At 33.4% G+C, this 26521-nt stretch overlaps 4 protein-coding genes and 1 pseudogene across 4 annotated transcripts; all 5 read left to right on the top strand.

Moving 5' to 3' along the window:
- Nucleotides 1-2513: 2513 nt before the first annotated feature.
- Nucleotides 2514-9173, top strand: LOC106416848 (agamous-like MADS-box protein AGL62). Its single transcript, XM_013857740.3, has 2 exons — nt 2514-3779; nt 4017-9173. Exons 1-2 carry the CDS (start codon nt 3456-3458, stop codon nt 4536-4538), a joined length of 846 nt encoding a protein of 281 aa, XP_013713194.1. The 5' UTR covers nt 2514-3455; the 3' UTR covers nt 4539-9173.
- A 140-nt stretch (nt 9174-9313) lies between these two features.
- On the top strand, nt 9314-17829 carry LOC106407126 (agamous-like MADS-box protein AGL62). Its single transcript, XM_048750015.1, has 2 exons — nt 9314-16859; nt 17220-17829. Exons 1-2 carry the CDS (start codon nt 16452-16454, stop codon nt 17643-17645), a joined length of 834 nt encoding a protein of 277 aa, XP_048605972.1. The 5' UTR covers nt 9314-16451; the 3' UTR covers nt 17646-17829.
- Nucleotides 11128-11553, top strand: LOC106416858 (agamous-like MADS-box protein AGL62). The gene has a single exon (XM_013857749.3). It carries the CDS (start codon nt 11128-11130, stop codon nt 11551-11553), a length of 426 nt encoding a protein of 141 aa, XP_013713203.2.
- Nucleotides 17830-21442: 3613 nt separating the features above from the next.
- Nucleotides 21443-25448, top strand: LOC106416875 (annotated as a pseudogene).
- A 406-nt stretch (nt 25449-25854) lies between these two features.
- LOC106416885 (agamous-like MADS-box protein AGL62) lies at nt 25855-26277 on the top strand. The gene has a single exon (XM_013857772.3). It carries the CDS (start codon nt 25855-25857, stop codon nt 26275-26277), a length of 423 nt encoding a protein of 140 aa, XP_013713226.2.
- The last annotated feature ends 244 nt before the right edge of the window (nt 26278-26521 follow it).

Genomic DNA, 26521 nt, shown 5'->3' with positions numbered 1-26521 from the left:
GGTAGAAACAGAGTACAGAGCAGATTTTGCGAGGGCATCAGCCACAAAGTTCAGGTTTCTCGAAATAAAAACATAGGAGATACAATCAAAGGAAAGAGATAGATGCTCGATGTCCCGAGTGATTCCGTGGAGATCCGCCGGGTGCTGATTCGAGGAGATGATAGCAACTAGTGCTTGACAATCTGATTTGATACAGATTCTGGAGAAGCCCATTTCACGGGCGTTGATAAGTGCTGACCTGACCGCCATCGCTTCCGCCATCAGCGCTGATGAGATGTAGGAAAAGGTCTTGGTTCCCTGACATAGGCCTTCATTGCGACAGTCCTGGAAGATCCATCCGCATCCTGCTTTGTTTGTGCCCGCCTGCCAAGCTGCATCAGTGAAGCAAGCAATAGATGTGAAGGTCGACGATGGTTGTAGCGTATGCTGGCGCTGAGCTGATGATCCTGGTTCTGGGGTTGATTGCGCTGCATTCCACTCTCTTGCTGCTCGAAGGGCTTTCGAGATGATCTCATCTGGTGAAGGGATTTTGTTTTCAAAGATCCTGTAGTTTCTAGCAGTCCAAATATCCCAGCAGATCCAAGGGAATAGAGGTCCTGCTATTCCTATCGGTGGGAGGTTAGTAGCTTCAGCTGCCCTTAAGAAAGCCTCTTCAAAGGTATTGCATTCCGATGGGTTCAAGTTAGATTCCCAAATGTTTGTAGACCATACTCGGCGAGTGAGAGGACAATGTAAGAAAACGTGCGTTGCAGTTTCTGGTTCTCCGCAGTGGCGACAGGAGGTGTTATTCATTAAGCCTCGCCTAGCTAGGTTCTCTCCAAGAGCTAAAGCTCCTTGCGTGATTCTCCACAGGAAGAGTTGGAGTTTAGGTGAGACTTTACTAGCCCAAATGGTCTTGTAAAGATTCTGATCCATTGGCAGGTCCTCAGGATCCCTTTGTTCTTGTAGTTCCATAGAAATAGCTACATGGTAGCCAGACTTAGCAGAGTAGCTTCCTGATCGTGCTGCTAGCCAGACATAAGAGTCTTGACTCCCTAATATGCTCGGTTTAATGCGTAGTATATCGTTGAGGTACTGTGGAAGCACTTTCTCAATTCGCTGGACATTCCACTCATTATTCCCTCTGCATATTAGGTCAGCCACTACAAGGTCTTGGTCTTCTTCTCTCGCTGGTCCTATGGGTCTAACCGGGCTCAGAGTACTAAGCCACGGGTCCTTCCAGACCCTCGTGCTTTCCCCGTTACCTATAGCTCTGCTGAGGTTAGTAACCAGGAGGTCTCTTCCCGTTAAAATTCCCCGCCAGCCATGAGACGCTGCTTTCGGCGCTTCCACCTTCAAGAACTGGTCTCGACCGCAATATTTGGCTCTAAGTACCCTGGAGAGTAGGCAGTCTGGTTTCGAGACAATCCTCCAGGCCTGTTTCGCTAAAAGCGCTGTGTTAAAAGCTTGTATGTCCCGTATGCCGAGCCCTCCCAAAGTTTTAGGTGCTGTGAGTTTGTCCCAAGCCACCCAACACATTTTCCTTACATCCGGAGAGGAGTCCCACCAGAATCTCGTGAGAACGGACTGGATTCGCTTGCATAAGCTCACGGGAAGAAGGAAACAGGTCATCGCATAAGCCGGTATTGCCGTAAGGACCGCCTTTAGCAGGACTAGCTTGCCCGCATGTGAAAGTTGCCTCGACGACCAACAGACAGCCTTTTGCCTAACACGTTCCACTATGCCGGTAAAGAGGTCTTTTTTTCGTCGACCGAAATGTTCCGGGAGTCCTAAATACTTTCCTACTCCACCTTCCTTCTCAATCCCGAGGTATGAATGAACACGTTGCCGTATTACCTGCGGGGTCTTGGCTGAGAACGAGATGGAGGATTTGGAGGCGTTAATCATCTGACCCGAAGATACTCTATATTTATGAAGTATATCTAGTAACGAGGCGCAGCTGGTCTCATCCGTGTTGAGGAAAAACATCGTGTCGTCGGCGAAGAGCAAGTGGTTGAGTCGTGGTGCCGGTGTAGCCACTCGTAGACCAGGCATGTGTCCGCTTCGCTGTGCTCGCCTACACAACCCAGAGAGCACTTCTCCGCATAAGATGAAGATATATGGGGAAAGCGGGTCTCCTTGTCGGATTCCTCTGGATGGGATAATCCTCCCATGGACGGAGTCGTTGACTAGAAAGGAGTATGAGACTGAAGTCACACACTGCATGATCAGATTTACCAAAGTGGACGCAAACCCGAAACGTATCAATACAGCTTCAATGAATTTCCATTCTAGCCTGTCATAGGCTTTGCTCATATCTGTTTTAACCGCCATAGAACAACGTATGGCAGCTTCCGATTCCTTAAGAGAGTGCAGTATCTCGTGTGTGATGAGGACATTATCAGAAATTGCTCTGCCCGGGACGAAGGCCGACTGTGTCTCGGAAATGATGTCTTGTAAGATAGGCTTCAGTCGCAGTGAGATGAGCTTTGTGATCACTTTATAGGCCACATTGCATAAAGCTATCGGCCGGTACTCCTCCACCCGTTTTGCTCCTGTGATCTTCGGTATGAGTCTGATATATAGTATCCTTAACGTGTATTCTATAGGACGTAAAATAAAACGTGTATTCTATAGAAATGTATTGAAAAATATAATATTATACTTTTTGATTTAATATTTTCTTGTGTCAATTGGTACAAATGTTTGTTTTCATATTATGTCTCCAGTGTATTGAAAGTATTACAATTTTTCTTAATAACATTTTCCCACTGATGTGATATCCCTATTAGTTATAACTTGTATTATCTCCGGTGCTACTCACGAACAATATTTATAAAAACGAAATATAATATATATTTGCAATGAAAAGTGCTGTATTAAATTAAAAATATAAGTTTTCTGATTATATCTTACAAAACTCCAAGACAAATGTAAAATCTCTTTTCAAAAACTATATTAATTGACTATATATAAGAGTTTTAAAACATTTATCAAATTTTTAGTGATAAAACTCGTCAACTAAGTTTTCAACATTAAAAACTATTATCTTACAAATCGTTAATGTATTTCACCCTCCATCTAAAATATTATGACGGAAGGTGACATACGTTAATGAAATTAAAGTTTTGTATTTCTTTCATCGAATATTTAGTTGAGAGGTTGTTCTATCACCATCTTTAGTTGAGGGATTTAATACTATAACAGATTATGATAGATTGAAACAAACTAAATGAAAATATTATAGTCAAATAAATATGAATTGCATACCTTATATTGATGGAATAAAAAGATATTGAAATGTATCAGAATGGTAAAATTGATATTCAAATATAAAACTAGCAAATTTGAATTGACCTTGTTTCTAGATAACTCAAAATACTAATTGCTGGTATCTGACATTTAGCTATAAATACACAAAGTTCCTTCATAAAAACACCAACCAATATTTTATTGTTCCAGTTATCTCTAAAGAAATGATGAAAAAAAGTAAAGGTCGTCAAAAAACAAAAATGGTCAAAATGGATAAAGAAAATAACCTTCAAGTTACGTTTTCTAAAAGAAAAAATGGTCTTTTCAAAAAGGCTTGTGAGCTTTGTACACTTTGTGATGCTGAGGTCGCTATTTTTGTGTTTTCACCTAGTGGAAAAGTTTATTCTTTTGGTCATCTAGACGTAGAAACTATAATAAATCGATTCGAAGGCATTGAAAATCCACCTCTCAACCCACAACCCAACATGCAACTTGATGAAATCCATCGAAACTCTCCGATTCAAGATCTGAACAATGATCTTACTGAGGTAAATTTTATTGTGTTATTTATAAATTTTGTTATGTTTGAGAAAATTATAAAAACCCTGATCTACGAGTTGTAACCATTTTTCAATATTTATGAATATGGTGTGGAATCATATGGCATGGATATTGATTCCATAAGTGATATTCTTTTGTATTATTTTATGTTTATTGAAAAATAATTTTTGAATACCTACTAGGGTTTATACATAATTGTTTATAATACGTTTTTACATTTTCAGCTGATGAACCAACTAGAATTAGAGCAAAAAAAGACTGAAGACTTGAAGAACAAAAGAAAAAATTCCAAAGTCCCTGAGATTTGGTTGAAAGATTCCATTGGAGGACTTGACTTAGGTCAAGCCAAAGAATTCAAAGGTAAACTTGAAAATCTGAAGAAACAAGTGAGATATGAAGCTTTCAAAATCCTCCAAGGAAGATATCCTCATCCAAGTTTCTATGTGGGAAGCTCTAGTAATGCTCTTTTTGGGGTTGATGGTGGTATTAATATCAATCCAAATATGAACCTGTTTGATCAAAGAAGAATGGTGAACATGAATAATTTCTACAACCATAACATGGCTCTCCCCAATCATCCATTACCATTTGGAAACTACGGTCATGCTGAGGGATTTGTTCCGGGATACAATTACATACCAGAGCCTAATCCAACTGAAAACCAAAACCCGAGTTCCAAAGAAGAAAATGAAGCTGGAAATGAACATCATCATGATGGCCATTCTCCTGACCCTAGATCTGATTAATATTAATAATTTCTGATGTGGTGCAGTTGAAGACAAAAATCATGTTTTTAGGTTGTACTCATCTCTTCTAAGTATGTTGTGTTTATCTTCTTTTGCAGTATTCCTCATTTCTCCTTGTTATGTTGTGTTTTTCTTTTGCTTATTCAGAATTATGCTATTGTTATATTTTCCTTATTTTTCTCTGAAGTGTTCCTTTTAAAAGAAAAAAGATTGTAACATTCTCTATTTTATTAATGGATTTCATTATTCGATTATCGTCGGTTATTGTAAAGATAGAGCCTTGGGCGGTGTCAGTTTGATGAATCATGGCTCGAGATGATTGGATTAGTGGAGAAGGTTGAGTTCTAACTTCCGATTAAAATCGTTGTCGCAGGTCTTAATGGTTCTAGACGTTGTTTAATTATCTCCTACTCATGTGAAACTTACCGATAAGAAGAGTTCTTGCTGAGAAATGTTCTGGAGTATTATACGTATATGAAAGCATATTACGTATATAGTTTACTAAAATAATAAAATTCTTTCGAGGACAAATATCTAATATGTTACATATTTTTCAAAAATGAATTATAACAAATTGAAATCCAATCTCTCTAAAACCAAGTTACATTGGTGGGCCCTCACAGCCATACCGGTCGGATTTGTTCTACTTGCTTCTATAGCTTTGTGGTGTTTCAGCTAAGTGTTTTTTTTTCTTATTTCGGATATATATCTAGATCAAAATATTTGAAGTTTCTTTTTTGATTTCCGGGCTTGGGTGCATGTCCTTCCGTTTTTTTTCCTGATCCTCGTTGTTATTGTGTTTCGCTGGTCTTCTATGGTGGCGACGCTGTTGGAAATGTTGCAACGGTTACGTTATCTTGGTGGCCGACTCTAGTTTCTTTTTTGTCTCTTTGTAGAAAATTTTCGTCTTGTTTGAAGGATCTGGAGCTTCGCTTATTTATCATCAAATTGTCAGAAGCTATCAGGTTAACCAATTACTTCACAGCGTCTTCCTTGATTGAGTCAATGCGGTCCTGCTCGTGGCTCCTTCAGTAAAGTTAGGCTGTAGAGGTTTTTTCCTTTAGATTCTTAGCATGTAATTCTTGTTAATTGTTTCGGGACACACAACTCGCCTGCTTTGGATTACTAATGTGTAATGTTTGGATTAATATCAATCTAATGTGTAATGTTTTTTTCCCTTTAGATTCTTAGCATGTAATTCTTGTTAATGGTTTCGGGACATACAACTCGCCTGCTTTGGATTACTAATGTGTAATGTTTGGATTAATATCAATCTAATGTGTAATGTTTTTTTTTCCTTTAGATTCTTAGCATGTAATTCTTGTTAATGGTTTCGGGACATACAACTCGCCTGCTTTGGATTACTAATGTGTAATGTTTGGATTACTATCAATTTAATCTTCCGGTGAGAAGAAAACCCATACATTCACATAAAATACTTTCAACCTAATAAATATAGTGTAATTATATTGAAAACCTAAACCCAATGCACACCATCTCAATAGCAAATTCACGACCTCAATCCAACCAAACTCATACGGTCCTCCACACATCCCATAAACTCACAAATCTCTCAAGAGGAAATCCATGAAGACCAGAAATAACACACACAAACACAGAGACATGTCCAAGAGAAAGACAAAGAGCAAGGTGATATCTTTTATGCCTTATGCAAGCAAAATACACTTTAAAGCACAAAAGTAAAGATGCTTCTTTCTGGTTTGTTAATATCAAACCCTAGGGACCGTTGGGGAGAATCAGGCTGGCTAACAGAAGATGACTTTGATGTTTCTATCATGGGAGCTGCTTGTTTTAAGGAACTACTCTTGTTATCATCATTCACATTCTCCACTTTCACTTCGTGTATAACAGTATAATTGTATCTTCAACACCACATCAAGTTAGCATGGACAAACTTACTGCCATGGGTCATCGCTAACGACCATCATATCGTTCTCACTATCGGTGTACAAGATCCTCCATCCATTTAGGGTTGCCTGAGAAGCCCTTCCATATTGAACAGGCATTCAATCTCGGAAAGAAGATCATTTTATAGTTGGAATAGGTCAATAGCTCTGCCCACCAGGCTTCCTTGCTTGTGAACCTTTTGAACACAAGAAATCATAAGAGGAGACGTCAAGAGATGCAGCTCCAAGAAACGAAATATTTGATAAAGAAGTGTTTGCTGACAAGAACTGGAATATAATTTATTTTCAAAATAGCACAAATGTAATATCATATAATACCATAGCATATATACTTATAAAAAATTATTGGAGAATATAATAGTGTACGTACTATATGATAAAGAAGTGTAAATTGAATGCTTCAAGAACTTAAAATTGTTTAGAAAAGACAATATCATAAATCAAGCATAAAAGTGCTGATCAGACTGATCAAGCAGTGAAAACCAAAAATCTTCACTGCTTGATCAGTCTGATCAGCACTGTTATGCTTGATTTATGATATTGTCTTTTCTAAACAATTTTAAGTTCTTAAAGCTATAGTCATGCTGAGGGATTTAATCCATGCTACAGTAGAGCCTAATCCAAAATGAAAACCAAAATCTGAGTTCCAAAGAAGAAAATGAATATGGAAATGAATATCATCATGATGGCCATCCTCCTCACCCTTAATCTGATTAGATATTAATCGATTCTGATTAGACAATGTCATGCTTTAAGTTTCCCTCATCTCTCCTAAGTATGTTGTGTTTATCTTCTTTTGCGGAATTCATCATTTTTTCTTGTTTTGTTTTTGAAACTCAATCTTAATTAAAAGGGGGCAAAGTTAGTTGGGAGCCATAATGTCTCCATCAACCACCGAGTGTTCAACAACACCGAGAGCAGATTTTGGTAAAACATCATCTTGGCTATTCCTCTCTCGAGGAATACAAGAAAAAGAGACAAACTCAAACACAAATGCAAAGGATAAAATGTATGCAACCACTCCATAGAGCTCTTGTATGCAATTTCCTTAGTTTACAGATTTGATGAGCTGGGCAGAATCCAATTCGAAGCACACTTATAGGTTATGGATTTTACCCACTTTTGACCATGATTTATATATGTTTTTAGAATCTTTTATATGCATTTGGAGCTTTTTCAGAGTTTTTACAGGTTTAGGTACTCATTTGAGAAAACTCGTGACTATGGAGCATTTTGGAACATTTTTGAGAGCTTTGCTGAAATCACTAAGACGGATCGATTATTGAAGACAAACATCGATCAACAGATCAATACCAACATTGATCGACGGATCATTGACGCCGATCGACGGCGAACCATCCGCGAGAATCAGCATTTAAAGAAATCACAAGTTTCACCCAAAACTCCAATAATTGCACCATAAGTCCCTGAACACATGTTAGGCTATTTATTAGGGTTTTGTATCATTTTAGAGGCAGGTCTTCTTGAGACTTATTCCACCATTGCCACACACTTGAAGAGAAGGCATACTTGATAGCTTGGAGAGTTTGGGATAGGAGAAAGAGATCTGAACTTCATAACAGAGAAGATCTTGAACTCCCTTGTTTCTTTTCTCTGTCTTGTTTACTTTTCATACTCATTTAATTTAAGTATTATCATGACCATGTTTCTTATGAATATATCTGAGTAGTTTTATTGTTCGATTAAGGTTTTTCAAAGGGTGATCTTGCTAATATGAACTGTTGTTAGGATGTTTTAACCTGTTCTTGATTTAGTTTCTCTTAATGATAAGTCTAGGATTGATCACCCTAAACTTAGATCTTAGATTTAATTGGCGCAAGCAGAAGCTTGGTTAATTGCCTCAAATTAAACTAGAATGATCTAATTGACTAGATACACACGTAAATTGGTCTAGGAGATTAGAGATCCCATCAAACCCGTTTGCAAAGCGTGCTAGAAGGAACGTCGATCGACAACTCCATATTTGCATCGATCGAGGGACTGAAAGGTGTATCGATCGACATTCATATAGAATCGTCGATCGACACTTTCTCAAGATCAACAAGCGATAACTGAGATCTTAGATCTAGACATTAGATAATCTAAACAAACACAAGTTGATAGATTACACTTACGTTTGAGTTCGAGAACATATCATTTATAATTCCTAATAACTTAATTAAGTTTGCATACTTGTCACACCTGAGATTTATCCCAAATCTAGGTGTTTCCCAAATAGTTTTCCTAAACAGGGTATATGCGGATATATACTTTTACACGAAATATAAGTATAAGATTAATATATATACATTATTTTGAAAAAACTGAACATAAATATATTTAAAATCCACTTTTATGTATAAGTATATAGTTTAACATATATAAATAGTTTTAAATTATAAAAATTAAAGTCATTTTAAATATATAAATATGATAAATTAAAATGATTTTGCAACAATTATACAGATATCTACAATCATATAAATACATAAAATAAATAAAAGTAATATAAATAATAACATTAATAAAATATAATAATAATATTAATAGTTTATTTTTTGAATATTAATGCTTAAAATCCGCTTAGACATCCGCGTGGACCGCATAATGTCCGCCTAAACGCTATTATTCATCTGAATTATACAAATTCGTATAAAATACTGTATAATATAAAAGAAATTCGGTTGGCTACTGTATATCGCCTAAACGCCGCCTATGCTGACGTATTTTAGAACACTGCTTGGTTGTGTATAGCATTAAATACGTGCTTTATGGAGAACCAAGCTGCCTTAGTTGAGGCTGAACGTATCTATCAAAACTGATTATCTATGAGTACCTTAAAATCTAAGACTTTCAATTGATCAATTTGTTGGCCTAGATATCAAGTGTACGCATTACTCTGAAAAACCATTGGTTATGATGGTTCGACGGTATGTAACACCTTCGGAATCACTGACTTCGTTAGAATCATCGCCTACACATATAACATTTGTTCCGTTTGTTATGTGGGCTGTTCATTTAAAACGTAGCCCACACAGCATGCAAACTCAGCCAGAAAACAACGTTAAATGACTAAAGTTTAGGATGCTTACTTGTCAACATGAGGGATGCCCTAGCTGAGGTGGCTTCCATAATACTATCAATAATATTTTTAAGATTCAAACGTCTTATTTTCACTTTTTAATATTCCACATCGTTTTCAACCTAAAAAATTCAACACATTCACTTATTAGCTAGTAAATGATTTTGTTCAATAAAATTCAATACTCTATTTAACTAATTAATAATTATTATTATTTTTGTTCAAGTAAATTATAAACTTTATCTATTTCTATAAATGAATTTTGAAATACGATGATGTGCACTTTTTCAATTATCGTTAGTCACTGTAAATATAAGGAGCCTATACATTGTATGATGTCTCTATTAGCATAAATATAAGAGAATGCAATACAATCATATATACTTATCCTTAAATTTTCTTTTATAAAAAGTATAGGAGAATATAATAGTGTACTTTTAAGTTTAATATTTTCTTCAAATGTTAAAGCTTTTGAGGGTCAATTGGTACACATGTCTAGTTTCATACTTTGTCAAATATTATAATTTTTATAACATTTATACACTGTGATATATCTACTAGTTATAATGACGTTGTTATCTTTATAAAAAATATAAATATCATAAATAGTCAAATATAGTAGATTATGATACATATCACAAATTAAATGAAAATATTAGAGTCAAATATATATGAATTTCATACCTTATTTTGATGGAATGTAAAGAAAGTCAAATGTATCAAAATGGTAAATTGATATTCAAATATAAGACCTACAAAAATTGAATTAAAATTACTTTTAGATAACTTCAAACATTAACTGCTGGTATATGATATTTAGCTATAAATATACAAAGTCATCATCATACAAACACCATCCAATATTTTATTTTTCCAGTTATCAATATAGAGAAACAATGAGAAAGACCAAAGGTCGTCTAAAAACAAAAATGGTTAAAATAGAAAAAGAAAAAAATCTTCAAGTTACGTTTTGTAAAAGAAAAAATGGTCTTTTCAAAAAAGCTAATGAGCTTTGCACACTTTGTAATGCTCGTGTTGCTATTATTCTGTTTTCACCTAGTGGAAAAGTTTTCTCGTTTGGTCATACAAAGGTGGAAACTATAATAGATCGGTTCGGAAAAACTGACCATCCAGATAGCAACATACAAAGCAATATGCAACTTGGTGAAATCCATCAAAATTCTACAATTCGAGGTCTGAACAATCGTCTTACTGAGGTAATTTTTTTGTATTATTATTCAGAAATATTGTTATGTTTGAGAAAATTATAAAAGCCATAATCTATGCAGTTATATTTCTTTTTTAATATTTATTCTTATTAGCTGTCATAAATAGCGTATATACTGTATAAAATACATATTCTCCATATTTAGAGTTGATATACTCATAATATGGAAAATAAATGCTAATAATATGATGTAAAATTTGATGCCCTAAGCGATATTCTTGTTGACATATTTCTGCAGTATTAATTTTTAGTGTAGGTATATATGTTTATGTTCATTGAAAAATAATTTGAGATATTACCAACTAGGGTGTTACAAAAAAGAAACTAAATAAGTTTTTATATATGCAGGTGATGAAGAACCTAGAATCTGAGCAAAAAACAAATGAAGAGTTGAAGAAACTAAGAAAAAAATCCAAATTACCTGAGATTTGGTTGAAAGAATCCATTGGAGGACTTGACTTAGGTCAAGCCAAAGAATTCAAAGGTAAACTTGAAAATTTGAAGAAACAAGTGATATATGAAGCTTTCAAAAGCTTCCTAGCAACACCATTTCCTCATCCTGGCTTTTATGGGGGAAGCTCTAGTAATGCTCCTTGTGGCGGGGTTGATGGTAACGTGAATGCTTTCGACAACCATAACATGGTTCCCCCCAATCATCCTTCACCATTTGTCCCCGGATTCAACCATAACATGGCTCTCCCCAGTCATCCTAATCCGAATGAATCTGGAAATGAACATCCTCATGATGGCCATCCTCCTCAGCCTAGATCAGATTAATATTAATCATCTCTAATAAGATACAGTTGAAGTCTTTAGACAAAAGCATGTTCTATTTTATCCTCATCTCTCCTATGTATGTTGTGTTTTTCTTCTTTAGCAGAATTCCTTATTTCTTCTTGTTATGTTGTTGTGTGTGTGTTTTAATACAATGTTGTTGTTTTTTTTCCTTTCTTTTGCTTACTCAAAATTATGTTGTTATCCTCATATTCATATAAAAAATATATATTTAAGAATATGCTGTAGTATTTTCTTTCAAAAAGCAGTTTAATAAAAACATAGAATTATAAACTTATCTTATAGAAAACTTCAAGCCATAACTTGGTTCTCCCTCAACACGACTATTACTTGAGCAAAGGAGAATGGTTAACATGAATGCTTTCGACAACCATAACATGCATGGTTCTCCCCAATCATCCTTTACTAGTTGGAAATTATAGTCGTGTTGAGGAACTTGTCCCTGGATTCAACCATAACATGGTTCTCCCCAGTCATCATAATACAAATGAATCTGGAAATGAACATCCTCATGATGGCCATTCTTGTTGATGCAGGTGATGAACAACCTAGAATCTGAGCAAAAAATGAGTGAATAGTTGACAAAACTAAGAAAAAAAATTCAAAATACCTGAGATTAGGTTGAAAGAATCCATTGGAGGACTTGACTTAAGTCAAGCCAAAGAATTCAAAGGTAAACTTGAAAATTTGAAGAAACAAGTGATATATGAAGCTTTCAAAATCTTCCTAGCAACACCATTTCCTCATCCTGGCTTTTATGGGGGAAGCTCTTGTAATACTCCTTTTGGGGTTGATGGTGGTATTAATATCGACCCTAATTTGAACCCCTTTGAGCAAAGGAGAATGGTTAAAGTGAATGCTTTTGGCAACCATAACATGGTTCTCCCTGATCATCCTTCACCATTTGGAAACTATAGTCGTGTTGAGGGATTTGTCCCCGGATTCAACCATAACATGGCTCTCCCCTGTCATCCTAATCCGAAGTAATCAGAGGAAATGAACATCCTAATGATGGCCATCCTCCTCAGCCTAGATCCGACTAATATTAATCATTTCTAATGTGATGCAGTTGAAGTTTTTAGACAAAATCATGTTCTAGTTTATCCACATCTCTCGTGAGTATGTTTTGTTTATCTTCTTTACCAGAATTCCTCATTTCTTCTTGTTATGTTGTTGTGTTTTTTTAAATCCAATGTTGTAGTTTTTTCTTTTTCCTTTCTTTTGCTTATTCAGAATTATGTTGTTGTTATCCTCATTTTTATCTAATTTTTTTTTGAAAGAGTGAAGTTGTAGCATTTAAAAAAAAAAAGAAATTTAATAAAAAACATATAATTATAAATTTTTTTTACTGAAAACTTCAAGCCATGCACATCATCTCAATAGCAAACTGAAAACCTCAATCCAACCAAACTCTTACGGTCCACACATCCCATAAACTCACAAACTCTCTAAGAGTAAAACGATTGAAGTACACGAAGACCAGAAATAACACAAACAAACAAAGAGAAAGACAAAGATGAAGGTGAAATATTTTATTTATGTCTTTTGTAAGCAAAACACAGTTGAAAGCAAAAAGGTAAAACCGCTTCTTTCTGGTTTGTTAATCAAACTCTAGTTACCGTTGGAGAAGAATCAGGCTGGCTCACAGAAGATGACTTTGATGCTTCCATCATGAGAGCTGCTAAACAACTCTGGCTATCACCATTCGCATTCGCAACTTCCTCTTTCGTATATAAATGTATCTTCAACACCACGTTGCAGAATTCACTGTCCACACAGCACAAATAAATCATTTTCAAGTTAGCAGCTAACAGGTCTTGACTGAGCTTTAAAGATAAGGGCAGACTTACTGCCATGGATCATTGCCAAAGACCATCATGTCGTCCTCACTATCGGTGTACAAGAACCTCCATCCTTTTTCAGGGTCCCTGAGAAGCCCTTCCATGTTAAACAAGCGTTCAAGCTCTGTAAGGAGATCATTGTATCCGTTTAGTGGGATAGATCAACAGCTCTCCGCAGAAGGCTTCCTTTCTTATGAAACTTTTGAACACAAGAAACTATAAGAAGAGATATCAAGAAATGCAGCTCCAAGACACCAAAGATATGATAAAGAATAGGATTTGCATGGGGCTGCATGGCAAAATCCAGTATCAGATAAGGAAGAAGTCTATGTACATCAGCATCAGATAAACTAAAAGACCAAATAAGAGGTAATGTCAACATACACTAATCCATAGTATATTTCATATTTTAATTGAGGCCTAAATTCTATTCACCCCTAACTATACTATTATATCTTTCTTAAATTTCAGGATGCTCTTGCGCTGAATGTAGCCGGAAGCTAGACAAATATTTTCAAGCTCTGCTTAGGTGGAGAAGAGAGATGTCCTGCTTAGGTGGAGAAGAAGAGGAAAATAAATCATTGGGCCAATGACATTAGATAACAAAAATGATTTTTAAAACTATACAACCGAGATAAAAAAAAAACTAATTAAGAGAGGGAGAGGGAAAAATAAGGATTGGTGCTGTATTACAAAGAAATCCACACAAATACAAACCAGCCGAATGAAACAATTACTATAAAAGTATAAAGAAATAAAGATACAAATTACTATGAAATAAAAATGCAAAGAAGCTTCCGTATGTGTGCGGGGGTGTACGACACGTAGATCTAATATGGCAATTATATATTTAAATAGATTAATTATTTCTAATATCTAAAAAAAACAAAATGTACTCAGAATAAATACGGGGGTGTGCTCGTATGTGATATTTTCTCTTCTCCTTGCACTTCTCTGTTTTTGAGTTTCTCAATCTCATCTGCAGTCTCATTCAAAATAGCAACCTGATGTTGTCTTCTACGGTGTCGCACGATAACATCTGCCCCAGTGAGATCATTGCTAATTCCCATAATCACTCCCCGATCACCCAACAGAACTTTTAAACTCGAACTTCGTCCAAGAGTCAAACCAGAATGATGTTCTCCGACCGTTCTAGACTTCAACTCGATGGAATTTCCTCACTAGATCCCTTAAATTTAGTAGTTTTCTCCACACCCACAATCCATTGTTTGATTTTTCTCTGATCAAGCAATACGATCCCTTACAAATCAAGTATTAGTAATAATGACATTGCTATCTTTATTTAAATAAAAATATCATAAATAGCCAAAATATGAGATTATGATACATTGTAACAAATTAAATGAAAATAATGTATATAGTCAAATAAATATGAATTTCATAGCTTATATATATAAATATATTGTATCAAAATAGTGAATTGATATTCAAACACCAAACAATATTTTATTTTTGCAATTATCAGTAGAGAACTATGAGAAAAAGTAAACGTTGTCAAAAAATAAAAATTGTCAAAATGGAGTAAAAATAACTATCAAGTTACATTCTTAAGAGAAAATGGTGTTTAAAAAAAAGCTAGTGAGCTGGGTGAGACGGTCATATCTCTGTTATTGTGTTTTCACCTAGTGAACAAATCTATTCTTTTGGTCATCCAAAGCTGGAAACTATAACAAATCGACCAAAAACATTGACAATCCACCTCTCAGCCCACTCCTCAACATCAAACTTGATGAAATCCATCAAATATCTACAATTTGAATCTGAATAATCATCTTACTTAGGAAAATTTATTGTGTTATTCAAAAATATTATTAAGTTTGAGAAAATATAAAAGCCTTAATTTACACAGTGCTATTCATTTTTCAATATTTATGATTATAGTACCGGTCATAATTAATGTATATACTATATAAAATACATATTTCTCCATATTTAGAGTATATATACTCATAACATGGAAAATAAATGCAAATAATATGGTGTATACTTTGATGCAATAATCGATATCAAGTGTACGCATTACTCTGAAAAACCATTGGTTATGATGGTTCGACGGTTTGTAACACCTTCGGAATCACTGACTTCGTCGGCTCATCGCCTACATATATAACATTTGTTCCGTTTGTTATGTGGGCCGTTCATTTAAAACGTAGCCCACACAGCATGCAAACTCAGGCAGAAAACAACGTTAAATGATTAAAGTTTAGGATGCTTACTTGTCAACATGAGGAATGCCCTAGCTGAGGTGGCTTCCATAATACTATCAATAATATTTTTAAGATTCAAACGTCTTATTTTCACTTTTTAACATTCCATATCGTTTTCAACCTAAAAAATTGAACACACATTCACTTATTAGCTAGTAAATGATTTTGTTCGATAAAATTCAATACTCTATTTAACTAATTAATAATAATTATTATTTTTGTTCAAGTAAATTATAAACTTTATCTATTTCTATAAATGAATTTTGAAATACGATGATGTGCACTTTTTCAATTATCGTTAGTCACTGTAAATATAAGGAGCCTATACATTGTATGATGTCTCTATTAGCATAAATATAAGAGCATGCAATACAAGCATATATACTTATCCTTAAATTTTCTTTTATAAAAAGTATAGGAGAATATAATAGTGTACTTTTAAGTTTAATATTTTCTTCTAATGTTAAAGCTTTTGAGGGTCAATTGGTACACATGTCTAGTTTCATACTTTGTCAAATATTATAATTTTTATAACATTTATACACTGTGATATATCTACTAGTTATAATGACGTTGTTATCTTTATAAAAAATATAAATATCATAATTAGTCAAATATAGTAGATTATGATACATATCACAAATTAAATGAAAATATTAGAGTCAAATATATATGAATTTCATACCTTATTTTTGATGGAATGTAAAGAAAGTCAAATGAATCAAAATGGTAAATTGATATTCAAATATAAGACCTACAAAAATTGAATTAAAATTACTTTTAGATAACTTCAAACATTAACTGCTGGTATATGATATTTAGCTATAAATATACAAAGTCATCATCATACAAACACCATCCAATATTTTATTTTTCCAGTTATCAATATAGAGAAACAATGAGAAAGACCAAAGGTCGTCTAAAAACAAAAATGGTTAAAATAGAAAAAGAAAAAAATCTTCAAGTTACGTTTTGTAAAAGAAAAAATGGTCTTTTCAAAAAAGCTAATGAACTTTGCACACTTTGTAATGCTCGTGTTGCTATTATTCTGTTTTCACCTAGTGGAAAAATTTTCTCGTTTGGTCATACAAAGGTGGAAACTATAATAGATCGGTTCAAAAAAACTGACCATCCAGATAGCAACACACAAAGCAATATGCAACTTGGTGAAATCCATCAAAATTCTGCAATTCGAGGTCTGAACAATCGTCTTACTGAGGTAAGTTTTTTGTATTATTATTCAGAAATATTGTTATGTTTGAGAAAATTATAAAAGCCATAATCTACGCAGTTATATTTTTTTTTTAATATTTATTCTTATTAGCTGTCATAAATAACGTATATACTGTATAAAATACATATTTCTCCATATTTAGAGTTGATATACTCATAATATGGAAAATAAATGCTTATAATATTATGTATAATTTGATGCCCTAAGCGATATTCTTGTTGACATATTTCTGCAGTATTAATTTTTAGTGTAGGTATATATGTTTATGTTCATTGAAAAATAATTTGAGATATTACCAACTAGGGTGTTACAAAAAAGAAACTAAATAAGTTTTTATATATGCAGGTGATGAAGAACGTAGAATCTGAGCAAAAAACAAATGAAGAGTTGAAGAAACTAAGAAAAAAATCCAAATTACCTGAGATTTGGTTGAAAGAATCCATTGGAGGACTTGACTTAGGTCAAGCCAAAGAATTCAAAGGTAAACTTGAAAATTTGAAGAAACAAGTGATATATGAAGCTTTCAAAAGCTTCCAAGCAACACCATTTCCTCAGCCTGGCTTTTATGGGGGAAGCTCTAGTAATGCTCCTTTTGGGGTTGATGGTAACGTGAATGCTTTCGACAACCATAACATGGTTCTCTCCAATCATCCTTCACCATTTGTCCCCGGATTCAACCATAACATGGCTCTCCCCAGTCATCCTAATCCGAATGAATCTGGAAATGAACATCCTCATGATGGACATCCTCCTCAGCCTAGATCAGATTAATATTAATCATCTCTAATAAGATACAGTTGAAGTCTTTAGACAAAAGCATGTTCTATTTTATCCTCATCTCTCCTATGTATGTTGTGTTTTTCTTCTTTAGCAGAATTCCTTATTTCTTCTTGGTATGTTGTTGTGTGTGTTTTTAATACAATGTTGTTATTTTTTTCCTTTCTTTTGCTTACTCAGAATTATGTTGTTATCCTCATCTATATATATATATATATATATATATATATATATATATATATTTAAGAATATGTTGTAGTATTTTCTTTCAAAAAGCAGTTTAATAAAAACATAGAATTATAAACTTATCTTATAGAAAACTTCAAGCCATAACTTGGTTTTCCCTCAACACGACTATTACTTGAGAAAAGGAGAATTAACAACATTAATGCTTTCGACAACCATAACATGGTTCTCCCCAATCATCCTTTACCAGTTGGAAACTATAGTCGTGTTGAGGAATTTGTCCCTGGATTCAACCATAACATGGTTCTCCCCAGTCATCATAATACGAATGAATCTGGAAATGAACATCCTCATGATGGCCATTCTTGTTGATGCAGGTGATGAACAACCTAGAATCTGAGCAAAAAATGAGTGAATAGTTGACAAAACTAAGAAAAGAATTCAAAATACCTGAGATTTGGTTGAAAGAATCCATTGAAGGAAAGTCAAGCCAAAGAATTCAAAGGTAAATTTGAAAATTTGAAGAAACAAGTGATATATGAAGCTTTCAAAATCTTCCTAGCAACACCATTTCCTCATCCTGGCTTTTATGGGGGAAGCTCTAGTAATACTCCTTTTGGGGTTGATGGTGGTATTAATATCGACCCTAATTTGAACCCCTTTGAGCAAAGGAGAATGGTTAACGTGAATGCTTTTGGCAACCATAACATGGTTCTCCCTGATCATCCTTCATCATTTGGAAACTATAGTCGCATTGAGGGATTTGTCTCCGGATTCAACCATAACATGGCTCTCCCCAGTCATCCTAATCCGAAGTAATCAGGAAATGAACATCCTAATGATGACCATCCTCCTCAGCCTAGATCCGACTAATATTAATCATTTCTAATGTGATGCAGTTGAAGTTTTTAGACAAAATCATGTTCTAGTTTATCCACATCTCTGTTGTGTTTACCTTCTTTACCAGAACTCCTCATTTCTTCTTGTTATGTTGTTGTGTTTTTCTAAATCCAATGTTGTAGTTTTTATTTTTCCTTTCTTTTGCTTATTCAGAATTATATTGTTGTTATCCTCATTTTTATCTAATTTATTTTTAAAAGAATGATGTTGTAGCATTTAAAAAAAAAGGAAATTTAATAAAAACATATAATATAAATTTATTTTACTGAAAACTTCAAGCCATGCACATCAATAGCAAACTGAAAACCTCAATCCAACCAAACTCTTACGGTCCACACATCCCATAAACTCACAAACTCTCTAAGAGTAAAACGATTGAAGTACACGAAGACCAGAAATAACACAAACAAACAAAGAGAAAGACAAAGATCAAGGTGAAATATTTAATTTATGCCTTTTGTAAGCAAAACACAGTTGAAAGCAAAAAGGTAAAACCGCTTCTTTCTGGTTTGTTAATCAAACTCTAGTTACAGTTGGAGAAGAATCAGGCTGGCTCACAGAAGATGACTTTGATGCTTCCATCATGAGAGCTGCTAAACAACTCTTGCTATCACCATACGCATTCTCAACTTCCTCTTTCGTATATAAATGTATCTTCAACACCACGTTGCAGAATTCACTGTCCATACAGCACAAATAAATCATTTTCAAGTTAGCAGCTAACAGGTCTTGACTGAGCTTTAAAGATAAGGGCAGACTTACTGCCATGGATCATTGCCAAAGACCATCATATCGTCCTCATTATCGGTGTACAAGAACCTCCATCCTTTTTCAGGGTCCCTGAGAAGCCCTTCCATGTTAAACAAACGTTCAAGCTCTGTAAGGAGATCATTGTATCCGTTTAGTGGGATAGATCAACAGCTCTCCGCACAAGGCTTCCTTTCTTATGAAACTTTTGAACACAAGAAACTATAAGAAGAGATATCAAGAAATGCAGCTCCAAGACACCAAAGATATGATAAAGAATAGGTTTTACTTCTGTGCAAATCCTTTTGCTCAGGTTAGATGCAGGTGTCTCCACATGTAAGGAGAATCCAAGAAGTCTACAGCCTCTTGTTGAAGGATTCATATTAAGGTCGCCGCCACCTTTCTGTTTTCCCTTCATTTTGTGCATCAAAGTTTACTGCACGAGAAGGTTTGTCTCCCGCATTGTAAGGATTCTGATATGGAATATGCATACTCCTTATTCCTTGTGACGCTGGTGGATAGAAACTTGACTTGTATACGCAAATGGACAGGTGTATCCAAGATTAGAGTTTTCTGAAGCAGCAGTTAGACTGAAACCATCAAGTTGAGGGAATGAACGAAGGGAGCAAATTTCTTGACCTTGCAAGACCCTTGGAAACCTATCCATGTCTATAACACGTGAACAGGCTGGGTCCAGGAGAATATAATCTACAAACTCACCACTTTCCTTCACTCTACTCGATAAAAGAACTGGATTTGCATGGGGCTGCATGGCAAAAGCCAGTATCAGATAAGGAAGAAGTCTATGTACATCAGCATCAGATAAACTAAAAGACCAAATAAGAGGTAATGTCAACATACACTAATCCATAGTATATTTCATATTTTAATTGAGGCCTAAAATATTTTCACCCCTAACTATACTATTATATCTTTCTAAAATTTCAGGATGCTCTTGCGCTGAATGTAGCCGGAAGCTAGACAAATATTTTCAAGCTCTGCTTAGGTGGAGAGGAGAGATGTTCTGCTTAGGTGGAGAAGAAGAGGAAAAGAAATCATTGGGCCAATGACATTAGATAACAAAAATGATTTTTAAAACTATACAACCGAGATAAAATAAAAACTAATTAAGAGAGGGAGAGGGGAAAATAAGGATTGGTGCTGTATTACAAAGAAATCCACACAAATACAAACCAGCCGAATGAAACAATTACTATAAAAGTATAAAGAAATAAAGATACAAATTACTATGAAATAAAAATGCAAAGAAGCTTCCGTATGTGTGCGGGGGTGTACGACACGTAGATCTAATATGGCAATTATATATTTAAATAGATTAATTATTTCTAATATCTAAAAAAAACAAAATGTACTCAGAATAAATACGGGGGTGTGCTCGTATGTGATATTTTCTCTTCTCCTTGCACTTCTCTGTTTTTGAGTTTCTCAATCTCATCTGCAGTCTCATTCAAAATAGAAACCTGATGTTGTCTTCTACGGTGTCGCACGATAACATCTGCCCCAGTGAGATCATTGCTAATTCCCATAATCCCTCCCCGATCACCCAACAGAACTTTTAAATAATCGAACTTCGTCCAAGAGTCAAACCAGAATGATGTTCTCCGACCGTTCTGGACTTCAACTCGATGGAATTTCCTCACTAGATCCCTTGACTTTAGTAGTTTTCTCCACACCTACAATCCATTTTTTGATATTTCTCTGATCGAGCAATACGATCCCTTACAAATCAAGTATTAGTAATAATGACATTGCTATCTTTATTTAAATAAAAATATCATAAATAACCAAAATATGAGATTATGATACATTGTAACAAATTAAATGAAAATAATATATATAGTCAAATAAATATGAATTTCATATCTTATATATATAAAGATATTGTATCAAAATAGTGAATTGATATTCAAACACCAAACAATATTTTATTTTTGCAAAAATTAAAGGTTGTCAAAAAATAAAAATTGTCCAAATGGAGTAAAAATAACTATCAAGTTACATTCTTAAGAGAAAATGGTGTTTTAAGAAAAGCTAGTGAGCTGGGTGAGACGGTCATATCTCTGTTATTGTGTTTTCACCTAGTGAACAAATCTATTCTTTTGGTCATCGAAAGCTGGAAACTATAACAAATCGACCGAAAACATTGACAATCCACCTCTCAGCCCACTCCTCAACATCAAACTTGATGAAATCCATCAAATATCTACAATTTGAAATCTGAATAATCATCTTACTTAGGAAAATTTATTGTGTTATTCAAAAATATTATTTAGTTTGAGAAAATATAAAAGCCTTAATTTACACAGTGCTATTCATTTTTCAATATTTATGATTATAATACCTGTCATAATTAATGTATATACTATATAAAATACATATTTCTCCATATTTAGAGTATATATACTCATAACATGGAAAATAAATGGTAATAATATGGTGTATACTTTGATGCAATAATTGATATTTTTTGTTGACTTGTGTTGAGTTATTTTAAACACTCTCAGTATAGTTATTTTTTGTTGACTTTGTTTAGTATATTCAGCTAATTTGCTCTATTTAAAAATAATATGAGATATCACCAACTATGCTTTTACACACAAAAAATCAAATAAATAAGAGTTTTTATATTTGCAGATGATAAACCAACTAGAATCAGAGAAAAACAACCATCATATCGTTCTCACTATCGGTGTACAAAGATCCTCCATCCTTTTTAGTGTTCTCGGAGAAGTCCTTCCATATTGAACATGCATTCTATCTCGGAGAGGAGATCATTTTATAGTTGGAATAGGTCAATAGCTCTACCCATCAGGCTTCCTTGCTTGTGAACCTTTTGAACACAAGAAATCATAAGACGAGACGTCAAGAGATGCAGCTCCAAGAAACAAAATATATGATATATTTTCAAAATAGCCCAAATATAATAACATATAATACATAGCATATATATATATCCCCATAAGAAAAGTATTGGAGAATATAATATTGTATGCGCGTACTATATGATAAAGAAGTGTACATCGAATGCTTCTTCCTTTTTTGATCGAAGTGTACATCGATGCTTCAAGAACTTAAAATTGTTTAGAAAAGACAATATCATAAATCAAGCATAACAGTGCTGATCAGACTGATCAAGCAGTGAAGATTTTTGGTTTTCACTGCTTGATCAGTCTGATCAGCACTGTTATGCTTGATTTATGATATTGTATTTTCTAAACAATTTTAAGTTCTTGAAGCTATAGGTATGCTGAGGGATTTATTCCATGCTACAATTACATTCCAGAGCCTCATCCAAATGAAAACCAAAATCCGACTTCCAAAGAAGAAAATGAATATGGAAATGAACATCATCATGATGGCCGGGATTGGTACACATGCCTCAATACAAAGTTTTGTTGCATAATTTAAGTTATTCAAAAATATTATTAAGTTTGAGAAAATATAAAGGCTTAATTTACACAGTTGTATTCATTTTTCAATATTTATGATTATATTAGTTGTCATAATTAATTAATGTATATAATATATAAAATACATATTTCTCCATGTTTAGAGTAGATATACTCATAATATGGCAAAATAAATGCTAATAATATGGTGTACACTTTGATGCAATAATTGATATTCTTGTCTATTTGTGTTGAATAATTTGAGGTATTACCAACTAGGGTTTTACACACACAAAAAAAAATTAAAATAAGAGTTTTTATATTTGCAAATGATAAACCAACTAGAATCAGAGCAAAAATGAATGAAGAATTGAAGAAAATAAGGAAACAAAATATAAAATGTCTGAGAATTGGTTAAAAGAATCCATTGGGAACTTAGGTCAAGCCAAAGAATTCAAAGGTAAACATGAAAATTTGAGAAAACAAGTGACACACGAAGCTTTCAAAAGCTTTCAAACATGCTTTCTCATCCAAGCTTCTATGTGGGAAGCTCTAGTAATGCTCGTATTGGGGTTAATGGTGGTATTAATATCAAAGAAGAATAGTGGACATGAATGTGTTCTACAACCATAACATGGCTCTCCCTAATCATCCATTACCATTTGGAAACTAAAGTCATGCGGAGGGATTTGTTCCACATACAATTACATTCTAGAGCCTAATCCAAATGAAAACCAAAATTCAAGTTCCCAAGAAGAAAACGAATATGGAAATGAACATCATGATGGCCATCCTCCTCACCCTAGATCTGATTAAATATTAATAATTTCTGATGTGATACAAGTGAAGTCTTTAGACAATATCCTGTTTTAAGTTATCTTCATCTCTTCTACGTATTATTATTATGTGTTTATCATCTTTTGCAGATTTCCTCATTTCTTCTTGTTATGTTGATGTGTTTTTTTTTCTTTTGTTTATTTAGAATTATGTTATGATAATATTTTTGCTCAATTTACTCTGTAGTGTTTTTCTTCTTCTTTTAAGAATGATGTTGTAACATTTTCTATTATATAAATAGATTTTAATATAAGACTGTGTTCACTTATTCGATTATTTGCTGTCATTATAGGGATAAGGAGCCATTTATAAACGTTTATATTTCTATTAGAAAAAATATAATAAAATATAATACATAGCAAACATACAGATCCTTAATATTATTTTATAAAAAAGATTATTGGAGAATATAATCGCCAACTTTTTAGTTTAATATATTTTTTTTTAAAATGCTAAAGCTTTTTTTCAATTAGTACACATGTCTGGTCTCATATTTTGTTAAGTATTATAATTTTTCTTACTAACATTTATACACTTTGATATATTTATTAGTTATGATGACATAGAATATTGTTATGCAAATATAAATTGGGGGAGATCTGCGTTTTGCACGGGATATGAAAATGTGTTAATGTATATGTTAGGAAGTGTTGTTATCTGACATAGACTTCATATGTATTTTCCAAATGTTGAAGATGAGTATATTTCAGTAATTAGATGGGGTGATTTGAAGTGTTTATAGGTGCAGTTTTTTTGTGGATGTTGTAATGGTGGTTTATTTGGACCTGAGGCCGCATATATATGTGAAGAATGTAACTATACACTGTATGATGTCTCTATTATACACTGTAAATATAAGGAGCCTATACACTGTATGATGTCTCTATTAGCATAAATATAAGAGCATGCAATACAAGCATATATACTTATCCTTAAATTTTCTTTTATAAAAAAGTATAGGAGAATATAATAGTGTACTTTTAAGTTTAATATTTTCTTCTAATGTTAAAGCTTTTGAGGGTCAATTGGTACACATGTCTAGTTTCATAATTTGTCAAGTATTATAATTTTTATAACATTTATACACTGTGATATATCTACTAGTTATAATGACGTTGTTATATGTATAAAAAATATAAATATCATAAATAGTCAAATATAGCAGATTATGATACATATCACAAATTAAATGAAAATATTAGAGTCAAATATATATATGAATTTCATACCTTATTTTTATGGAATATAAAGAAATTCAAATGTATCAAAATGGTAAATTGATATTCAAATATAAGACCTACAAAAATTGAATTAAAATTACTTTTAGATAACTACAAACATTAACTGCCGGTATATGATATTTAGCTATAAATATACAAAGTCATCATCATACAAACACCATCCAATATTTTATTTTTCCAGTTATCAATATAGAGAAACAATGAGAAAGACCAAAGGTCGTCAAAAAATAAAAATGGTTAAAATAGAGAAAGAAAAAAATCTTCAAGTTACGTTTTGTAAAAGAAAAAATGGTCTTTTCAAAAAAGCTAATGAGCTTTGCACACTTTGTAATGCTCGTGTTGCTATTATTCTGTTTTCACCTAGTGGAAAAATTTTCTCGTTTGGTCATACAAAGGTGGAAACTATAATAGATCGGTTCGAAAAAACTGACCATCCAGATAGCAACACACAACGCAATATGCAACTTGGTGAAATCCATCAAAATTCTACAATTCGAGGTCTGAACAATCGTCTTACTGAGGTAATTTTTTGTATTATTCAGAAATATTGTTATGTTTGAGAAAATTATAAAAGCCATAATCTACGCAGTTATATTTCTTTTTCAATATTTATTCTTATATTAGCTGTCATAAATAACGTATATACTGTATAAAATACATATTTCTCCATATTTAGAGTTGATGTACTCATAATATGGAAAATAAATGCTAATAATATGATGTAGAATTTGATGTCCTAAGCGATATTCTTGTTGACATATTTCTGCAGTATTAATTTTTAGTGTTGGTATATATGTTTATGTTCTTTGAAAAATAAATTGAGATATTACCAACTAGGGTGTTACAAAAAAGAAACTAAATAAGTTTTTATATATGCAGGTGATGAAGAACCTAGAATCTGAGCAAAAAACAAGTGAAGAGTTGAAGAAACTAAGAAAAAAATCCAAATTACCTGAGATTTGGTTGAAAGAATCCATTGGAGGACTTGACTTAGGTCAAGCCAAAGAATTCAAAGGTAAACTTGAAAATTTGAAGAAACAAGTGATATATGAAGCTTTCAAAATCTTCCTAGCAACACCATTTCCTCATCCTGGCTTTTATGGGGGAAGCTCAAGTAATGCTCCTTTTGGGGTTGATTGTAACGGAAATGCTTTCGACAACCATAACATGGTTCTCCCCAATCATCCTTCACCATTTGTCCCCGGATTCAACCGTAACATGGTTCTCCCCAGTCATCCTAATCCGAATGAATCTGGAAATGAACATCCTCATGATGGCCATCCTCCTCAGCCTAGATCAGATTAATATTAATCATCTCTAATATGATACAGTTGAAGTCTTTAGACAAAATCATGTTCTATTTTATCCTCATCTCTCCTATGTATGTTGTGTTTTCTTCTTTAGCAGAATTCCTTATTTCTTCTTGTTATGTTGTTGTGTGTGTGTTTTTAATACAATGTTGTTGTTTTTTTCCTTTCTTTAGCTTACTCAGAATTATGTTGTTATCCTCATCTTCATATAAAAAATATATATATTTAAGAATATGCTG

The sequence above is a fragment of the Brassica napus genome, chromosome A2 (assembly GCF_020379485.1).
Source record: "Brassica napus cultivar Da-Ae chromosome A2, Da-Ae, whole genome shotgun sequence".
Taxonomy (NCBI): Eukaryota; Viridiplantae; Streptophyta; class Magnoliopsida; order Brassicales; family Brassicaceae; genus Brassica; species Brassica napus.
This window is presented reverse-complemented; position numbering and strand designations above follow the sequence as displayed.